This window comes from Pholis gunnellus (genome assembly GCF_910591455.1).
Source record: "Pholis gunnellus genome assembly, chromosome: 3".
NCBI lineage: Eukaryota > Metazoa > Chordata > Actinopteri > Perciformes > Pholidae > Pholis > Pholis gunnellus.
In genome coordinates this window covers 7,696,322-7,706,323 of record NC_136529.1, presented here as the reverse complement: position 1 = coordinate 7,706,323, position 10,002 = coordinate 7,696,322, and the positions used below count along the sequence as shown (strand labels likewise).

Genomic DNA, 10,002 nt, shown 5'->3' with positions numbered 1-10,002 from the left:
CTGATCTCATCATCTCTCAAACAACTGGGATCATCATTATCCGTTAGTCGCTTATTAATATATTAAGGTGCAACAATATCAGGGACGAACATGAAAAGCTTTTAAGTTAAGACTGCAACAAAACACATTGTGTATATATATATATATATATATTGGTTTAGCATAAAAACTATAGACAGGAGAAAACCAGTGCGCTTTCGCTCCCAACTCATCAAATAGCAGCTTAGTAAGTGGCCCTTTGGAAACTATGGAGCTTCACATAGCCCTCTGGAGTCAGTTTTGCATGTGCAGGGCTGCCTCTAGTGGCTGTAGGGATTATGACTGGAGTAGAGGAGAAAGTCAGGCGATATATTATAGACAGCGGCAAAGTCTGTGAGGGAAAGAGGTCAGGGTGGATAGATGGGGCAAACAAACATAGTTCTTTCATTCAGGAGTCTGCTGCTTGTGGCCTGTCAAGTTGAGATCCCAGTAGAGCTGCCTTCAAATTAAAGGAATAAAAGTACGGACTAAGAAGATCAGGCCGAAGAACACAGAGTATATATGTTCATAAGAGTATAATCCAATAATCAATTTATGCATTTATGTATTGTGAAGTAATGTGAAATGATTTAAGTGATTTCACAAACTGTAAAGTGGTCATAATAATGTGTCTGTTGACAACGTTAAGGAAAGTTGGAGATCATAGTGTGTGCGCTGGACAAAACAAATGGTTGCAAAATGGTCGGATGAAATCAGTTAGAGACGGTCAAAGAGTTGCTGTAGGTGTCCTCATTTAACCAGAGTAGAGCAGAAGTTAAGTAAAGTTGTTCTGATTAACCACATAAGGACTGTATATCCTGTTATGTCGTAATGTGTTTGTGTAAAACTCAATACTATGACTAAGAGTCATGTGCCAAGGGTGAGAGAGCTGGAGGAAGGGGGGGGGGGGGGGGTTCCGACAGAGCAATATATTGAGTGACTTGTAAAATCAAGTTGGGATTTGACGCAGGACACAGTCCAGTATACGGCTGAGACTACTGGACATTGTTCGAGAGAAGCATCGGAGGACTCCGTCCCTGTTCACGGTAAGTAGAACGCGGTTCGTGAGCAAGGATTGGCAGACGGAGATTTTCCTCTCCCCCCCTGCTTGAAACTGGATAAAAGAGGAAGACACTTTCTGACTTTGTACTGATTATAATCAGATCGTTATGAATTAAAGTAGAATAGTATTATTTGTGTGAGCTGTTGCTATGCCCTTGATTACAATTAAAAGAACTCAGACAGAGGAAGAGTATTCACCCTGATAAGCCCCTCGAAGAACTACGACCCAATCGTAAAGAAGCCTGAATCATCGGGTGGAGGATGGAGACCGTTATCAACTTTAAGGCCCTAAACCGCAGGACAGTGGCTAATCGAGCCAGTTTAATCAACCCCCAAGGAACGCTAAAAACTCTGAGATTGTTAAAGTACAAGTCCTGTACAAAAAAGATTTTTCTCGCTGAGGCTGGCTAAAAAAAGACGGCGTTCACTTACAAAGGCAAAGCATATGTTTGGGAGAGACTCCCGCGAGGATATAAGAACTCTTCAAACGTTTTCCAGTCAGCAGTAATGGACATCTCGGATGGCCTGGAGGTGACCATATACATCGACGATGTATTCATTGCGGATGACACGGAGGAAGAGCATTTGGAGAGACTGAGAAAAGTGAATCGAGCGACTTACAGCGGCAGGATTGAAGTTAAATCTCAAGAAAGGCCAATTTGGACAATATCAGGTGAATTATCTGGGGTTCCAGGTCTCTACCGACCTGGGATTATCAGATGAATTCCGAGAGAAGGTGGAGCGGATCGACCCACCAGCCTCGCTGAACGAGCTTCAGAAGGTGCTGGGGCTCAGCGATTATGTTAGAGATCATGTGTCCAGCTACCAGAGGTATGCAATGCCGCTGTATGCACGACTGAAGAAGAAAGATCCTGAAGAAGCACGCCAACTGTGGGAATGGACAGCTACAGAGCTGAGCAGTAGAGATGCTGGTGGAGCTTACGTGTTGCTGTTTACCCGTTTCCAGTCTTCGTCCAAATGTTTTTTGTTGTTTAATGTATTAATTGTATGTATTAATTCATGTACAAATCTTTTCAGCGCTACATTTAAGTTTTTCCTTCTACTCCATTATACACATCGGTCTGGTATTTTCCCAGTACCACTCAGCCAGAAGAAACTATGAAATGCTAAAGACATATTAATGTGTTTGAAATTCAGGAAACTTCTGTGACATTAAGCCTCAGGAGAAAGAATATCCTGAAAGTCTTTTATTACGATTTAATTCGCTTTTGTTCCATATCTCACCAGTGAGGTCATGACACTACTCTTTTATCTGATCTCCCCTCTCTATCTGATCTGTGTGCCTCAGGGACGCTGCACCTAGCCTTTGACAATGAAGTTCAACTTGTTCAGAAGGCCACAGGCCGTGGAGGCCGCCGAGCCCACCGGCGCCACCACCGCGACCATGGCCCCCACCCAGGCTTTCGTCTCCACCTCGGTGCCAGACACCTCCGGCTCCAACAACACAGAGATCAGCAAGAACGACATGTTTGAGGAGATCAAGAGCAAATTCTTGAACGAAATTGATAAAATCCCATGTAAGTAATGCTGCAGTGCATCCCTGCTTCCTACTGGGATTCAAATTGCTCTTTATTTGACAAAAATATAGAATTCATTTTGTGACAAACATCCAACCTAGACGTCAATCTCAATCATCGCTCTCTTGTCTTTGACACTGACAGTGCCTCCTTGGGCTCTAATCGCCATTGCTGTGGTGGCCGCGTTGCTCATCCTCACCTGCTGCTTCTGCATAATCAAAAAATGCTGCTGCAAGAAGAAGAAGAACAAGAAAGGGAAGAAAGGCAAGGATGGCTTCAACATGAAGAACATGCAGGGCGAGGTATGACGCCTTGTGCTTCCTACGTGCTGAGAAAGTCAGGGTAACAGGATGTTCTGGGTGATGTTTGGCCTCTTCTTTTCTGCATCTCATTTATCATTCAAGTTTTTATTGTTCTACATAATGTATTGCTGCATTTTTCTTAATTAAAATATGTCTCTAGCTAACCAAATTTGATCTTTCACCAGCAGCCTTTGTAGCCCAAGCTGTAGAGGACACAAGGAGAGCTCTCTTCCCCTCCATTTATTTTATGTTGTTGTTGTGCTCGTCAAATGTGTGGTGCACTCCATTGTGGCCCTGTGGTGAAAAATAACACACTTTGTCACAGGGTGGCAAAGAATAATGAGCACCGTGAGAGCGTAAAGTTTCTTCTGGCAAGTTGCAAAGTAGAAAAAGCTGCATTTTCTTTTTAAGCTAAAGATGATGGATAAAGGTCTGACACCTGCAGATATATTGGGAGATTTCCGAAGCAAAGTGCAGTAAATCAGAGGATAAATAATCGAAAACCAGTGAATTATTTGAGAACTTATCAACGTCACCGTAGATTGCTCTGAACTCCAGTGACAGTTAATTAAAGCAATCAATTACTTGTGTCCACGATGTGAATTTATCGTCCCCAGACGAAAACAAGAGTGTCATTTCTCATCATAATTGTGGTGGTGGTGTTGACTGCCTCTTTTCTTGTAGTGTGTTTGGTGTCTTGTGAGTTGAATCTCTTCCTCTCTCTGTCCCCCCCCCCCCCCGCTTTGTGTCTGTCTTGTGTGTGCCTCGTGTTTCTTGACTGTGGTGGACTCCTGCTCTACGGTAGGTGGATATCTCACGTCGACGCTCTCTGGCCCCCCCGGGCGGAGGGGCTTTCATGGAATGAAAGTCCTAGCTTCCTTTGTAACTCTTTTTCTTTTTTTGAAACGTTTGTTATGACGGCTTGAGAATGTAACAATGGAAAGCTATGATCTGCTCCATAAACCCCAGAGAGGAGAGTCTAACCATCTAGACACGTTTAACACTATTAGCCGTGCATGTGATAAAGGGCATGGTTGGTTGTTTGGGAGACATGGAAACGGTGATGATAAAACTGCATGAAGAGACAAATGAAGCTCTAGCGTACGTTCAGACAGGAAGAGTATACTCTTGCATGCCTAAGCCCATAGCTTATTTCTCATACATCTGCCATCACTCCTCATGCAGGCACACTCATTATTTCCTTGCTGTCATTGTTTGGGGCTACCAATCATGATATCAGCTGTCTAGATCAGCTGGTCTCTCTAGCCAATAGCATAACGACACAAGGACATCGTTAGCCTATCATCTTGCTGCTGTCTCTCTTAAAAATGATTATATCTCTACCTTAAGTACGTTCAGGCTGCTGTCACGCAACCCTCCACCTCCCCATCTCCGCCCAATCTTTGTAGATTCATCAGCTTCATCAACTCATCATTCCATCAGCCTCATCAGCCACCATCACCACCATGTGTCTGGACTCCACGGGGGGATTGATATTGTTGCCGCTCAGGGAAACCACAACTCGATCACAAATCTCCTCGTCGAGTTCAAGCGCCAAATAATTTCTGTGTAACTCATTAACGCAGCATCTGTCATAATAAACCTTAACTACGAATCATCCGCTTGTCTCTCCTGATTGAAATTACTTGCAAATCTGTCCTTTTCATTATAATGCCAAAGGAGGAGGTGAGATGTGGAGATGATGGATGGCCTTAAAATAAAGACAAGGTCGCCTTGGCAATAAGGCTTTAATTTAACTACAATAATAACACTGCAGCAATAAGACGATGCATTATTCAAACTTAAATCCATAAACATTTATTGTAATAGCGGTGAGCTGGTGGAGTTTATGATGAAATATCAAAGTTGTGAATAAAGGGGTTATTTGAAAGCCAGCTCCTTGCACTGAATATCGTGTCTTATTTGCCTTTCATTATTTTAATATGCATTGCATTCGCTGTTGTGAGCTAGTTCCTTAGGGGTTTGTTTTATATAAAGATTTTGTGAAATCAAAGTCCTTAGACAAACAAGAGAGCTATGCTAACATCTGATTTCAGTGGAAAACTTTTGCATCCTTCTTAGTGGAACCAGCATGCAAAGCCTCCACTGACTCTGGCTGTCACTGTTCTGCATAAGCATGTTGAAGGAATTGATCCCAAAAAACACTGGGAGAAATAAAATAAAAAAAAGATATTGTGGGTTCTCACCTTGTAAGTAATGAATCCTTAGTTATTATCATCAGGTGCTGTGTAGGTAAGCAGTAACCAAAACATGTATCTCCCACGTAAAAACTTCCTGGAGCTCCAGTGTCCGTGGCATGCTGGCTGTTGAAGGAACCACTGTTAGTCTTATCCCCGACCCCCCTGATCTTTAACACCCTGCTTTGTTTTGTCACCTCCACACCACAGGCACACCAGGACGACGAGGATGATGACGAGGGAGAGACCGGACTGACGGAGGAGGAGAAAGAGGAAGAGGAGAAGGAAGAAGAGAAGCTGGGGAAGCTGCAATATTCTATAGAATATGACTTTGAAAATGCAAAGGTCTGTGGTTGTCCCTTGTGAATACATTACACAAGCTTCATAAGAAACACAAGTCTTTTTAAAGCATCATGAATAATCAGATAAGATTGAGACAGTTTATTTTAGTGAATATTTTTCATATCCTATCTACATGAAAGTTTCCAGTATTTAAAGTTTAACATTTAGGAAAATACACAGATCAGGTTTCTTGCTGAGCGAAACAAAAAATTGCTACCGCAATTAGTTTAGTTTATTAAGTTCATTTACATCAGGGTCCATGTACAAAAATACACAAAGAAATAAATAAAAATAAGAGATGCTTTGTACCAGATTAAGCTACTAGCTCATTTCACGATACAACACCGAGCAAAACCTATCATGTCCACTACAATTGGGCCAGCGACCTATTAATGCCTGCAAGCTGAATACAAAGTTACAGCTAGCAGCTGGTTAGCTTAGCTTAGCATAAAGACTGGAAGCAGGAGGCAACAGTTAGCCGAGCTCTGTCCAACGGTAACGAAATCCATCCATACCAGCACCTCTAAAGTTCAAGATATAATGTGTTAATGTTACAGATGTGAGAGTGGTAACAATCTCCTTGTCTCAAAAAAAGCTTTTTTCCCAAAATGTCAAACTACTCCTTCAAGGTCTGATACTTGAACATTTCTGGACAGCTTTTTTGTAAAACCTCAGCAGAGCAACCACAATGATCAATCAAAAAACGACACATGTAAGAAATACTTTTTCAATATTTTTTGCTTACGGAGAGGGAACGCATTTGTCAAAGGTTCTGCAACTTTATCATCATTACTGTAATGCTCTCGGCAGCATATGGACACACATGGTCGTACATGACATGAATATATGAGTCTTTGAGTGCTGAATCAAAGAAGACGTTCCTTAGATTTAGTCACGATAAAACAGAGCAGGGACTAGAAAAATAGGTGTGCTGCTTTATATGCGTCTGTTCCATTTGTCCCTGGAATGGTATTGTGTATAGCTCAAACATATCTCCACAGATCTTACGGGACAGAACAATCACAAGGTGACAGTTGTGTGACATTGAAGAAAAACCCTCTTGACATTCAAAAACGTCTCCAGTCGAGCACGAAGTTTGTGGAGAATGATTGCGAGGCTTAAATTGTCAGATGATTGTATACAGCCAATCTCTGCAGCAGTGACCCTGACACAAATGAAAAATCCCACAAACATTGGATTTTTTGGGCCTGATAAAATTGTGTTTCCCGTCCCTTACATCCTGCCCACCCCTCCTCTACCCGCACACAGCTCACAGTTGGCATCCTTCAAGCTGCGGACCTCATATCCATGGACTCAGGCGGAACCTCTGATCCTTACGTCAAAGTCCAGCTCCTACCTGAGAAGAAGAAGAAGTATGACACCAAGGTCCACAAGAAAACACTGAACCCTGTCTTTAATGAGACATTTGTATTCAAGGTACGTCTTGTCGGTAAATAAAATATGTCTGCCTTTTCAGAATTTGTTGCAGAGCAGGTGTGCATCTTGCTTTCTTCTTACTCTCTGAACCTGATTAGACGGTTTCTATCCATCAAAGGATGGTAGCATGCATAATTGTCTTCACGTTTGTAGATACAGGGCGTCTTTTCTCCGATCATTTATATTTCATTTCCACTTTTTGTTTCGTCAATTTCTTGGCAGCTTTTAAGAATTCACCCTTTCACTGGTAGTAGCTGAAAAACATCATGCACATGTATTAATAATGTAATTAAGTTTCTCCAATCAACATGGCATACCTTTTTCATTTTAACATTTCACTTACTTAAACTTAATTCTTTTACTGTACCTTTCAACTACCTTTTTTAAATTTGACCTTATTCACTGACTCACTATTTGAGGATTTAAGTTGTTTTTAGAGACACTAATGGAAATGTATAATCCCTAATGGAAAAAACACGAGGTATTAAGGTATAAAACAACAAAGCACTGTGTCTGTCAATCAGGTGCCCTACGAGGAGCTCGGTGGGAAGACTCTGTCTATGTCTGTTTATGACTACGACAGATTTTCCAAACATGACGTCATTGGAGAGGTGAAGATTCCCATGAACACCATCGACCTCGGACGGCCAATCGAGGAGTGGAAGGATCTGGACAGCGCCGATCAAGAGGAGGTGCTGTTAACATTCAACTTTAGAAATTTTACTTTTAAAGAAGACTGTGATGATTAATTGATTCACAGCTGTTCTTATAGTAGTCCAATCATTTTTGATCTTGTCTTGTTAATGTTACGTGACCTTGTAATTCTGATACTGAGATATGTGATTTCTTTTTCATGCAAAGATTAACCCTTCGAAGCAAAAAACACCATCTCATTCATCTCAATGGGTGGTTGAAAATCATAACGGTCCTCATTTCGAGCACAACTGTTCTATTAAGCAATGTCAATGTTATCACGAGGACAAAAATACCGTAATTTCATCTCCATCCATCATCATCTTCTAAAACAAGCAGTTCGCTGTTGCCGGCTGATGAGCTCGTGTCATTTCTGTCTCTTCTTTCTGTGCTGCCTGATCAGCCTGAGAAACTTGGAGACATCTGCATCTCCCTCCGTTACGTCCCCACCGCCGGGAAACTCACCGTCTGCATCCTGGAGGCAAAGAACCTGAAGAAGATGGACGCCTGTGGACTCTCTGGTAGAGAAAAGTCACAACTGATAAACAGAAGATGTTGAATGATGTTTAAAAACACATGATATAGCAATGAACACATTTAAAGAATTTAAAGGATCACTGCACATATAAATCAATTCTGATGTGCAAGAAAGCCTAAAACATCAAATATGGAGAAAAGAAGGCAATGCACACTTTCCATGCAAGAATTAAAGCTAGGGTAGGTAATCTTTAAAAACTAGCAAGAATACGCTAGATTTTTAAATGATCCAGCCCAAAAACCCAGTGTTGTCAACCCTTTTCCAATGTAAACCCACCTGTGTCATTATTACTCGGTAAGAGCAACTAAAGTAGGAAAAAGAGCCAGATAGTCTAAATTGGGCAGGTGGGAGGGGAGGTGTATGTGTCAAACCAAAACAGGACTTTCGTCCAGGAGACTGCTGTTTGTTTCCTGTGCAAAAGTAAAAGTAAGCATTGACAATTTGTTCAGTGAGTCGTTAGTGTCATTAGTCCATGACTTGTTTGTCACTCGGTAGTGACGGGAGTAGCTAAGTCAGTCAAGCTAACGTCCACCACGCTGTTTTCCGATACCTAACTAAGTGGTTTTGTTGCCTATAAACTTCCTGTAAAGACCAAAGTTCATTTTGAAAAGACACTATGCATATGTAACGAGCATATATTGACACGCTGCCCCCCACATGTAGAGGGGTACATAGAGCATCATAGTTTAAAGCTTGACCAATTGCTTGACAACTGTCATTATGAGCATAAACAACGAACATGGCATATGTTAGTACTAACCGCTGTTAAGCTAGCAGCTTGTGGAAGACCTGGATGACAAGAAATGAGTACCAGCAGATAGACAAGCAGGCAGGCAAGTAGGCTTATTGGTGACAACCATAGATACCAGGATGTAAGGAGAGTTTCAACAAATATAGGGAAGTAAATACTGCAGCAACAACACGAACTGCTACACTACAATAACTTGATGTTTTTTTATTGCTGATCATATTGATGCCCTTTGCAGATCCTTATGTGAAGATCCAGCTGCTGCAGGGGGGTAAGCGTCTGAAGAAAAAGAAGACTACAGTGAAGAAGAACACCCTAAACCCTTACTACAATGAATCCTTCAGCTTTGAAATCCCACTGGAACAGATGCAGGTACGGTGCAAGTCAAACCAAAATATTCTCCTTTTGCAATAAGTTAAACATATCTGTGAGTAAAGCAAAGTGTTGTTTCTCTACTTTGAATGACTTATTATAAGAAGTTACACATTCTCTCTTGTTCCCTTCGTAGAAAATCTTAGTGGCGGTCACAGTGTTTGATTATGACAAGATCGGTAAGAATGACGCCATTGGAAAGATCTTCGTGGGCAGTAAGGCGACTGGCCTCGGTCTGAAGCACTGGTCCGACATGCTGTCCAACCCGCGCCGCCCCATTGCCCAGTGGCATCCATTGCAGCCAGAGGAGGATATAGATGGTCAGCTGGCATCCTTGAATGCAAAGAAGTAACGTGCTCCACCAACCAGCCAATGCACTAACTCAGAAATCCAACCCCCATCCCCTACTTTGCATGAAACCCATGACTTAACACGTGACTACTCGTCATGAAACCTGCTCAGCAAAAAAGAGACATCTTAGAATATCCGCTCATTCACGGTTAAGTCGAAACAAACTCTTTTCAAGCTTCACATTTCACACATTGATGTTTGCTGGGAAGAATGGCGTTGAGTTATTGAGTGACTGGTTCATGAATGATCGACTGTCGGTCTTTCTTTCATTCGAAGAAACTTAGAAACTGATTCTTAGGGTGCTGACACTGAACGAAAGTCTCGGTGAAGACAATGCCGGAAAAAAAGCTTTAGTTTATAGGGCATGCTTTACTTACCTCCCCGCTGCTCTGCATACACCACG

At 41.9% G+C, this 10,002-nt stretch overlaps 1 protein-coding gene across 1 annotated transcript; it reads left to right on the top strand.

Annotated features, from left to right (window-relative positions):
* Positions 1-983: 983 nt before the first annotated feature.
* LOC306694230 (synaptotagmin-2-like) lies at positions 984-9,600 on the top strand (the record flags this gene model as incomplete). The annotated part of the gene is made up of 9 exons (XM_079156996.1): positions 984-1,064; positions 2,390-2,618; positions 2,763-2,920; positions 5,344-5,463; positions 6,730-6,897; positions 7,422-7,589; positions 7,994-8,111; positions 9,115-9,248; positions 9,385-9,600. Exons 2-9 carry the CDS (start codon positions 2,414-2,416, stop codon positions 9,598-9,600), a joined length of 1,287 nt encoding a protein of 428 aa, XP_079013122.1. The 5' UTR covers positions 984-1,064; positions 2,390-2,413.
* Positions 9,601-10,002: the final 402 nt, after the last annotated feature.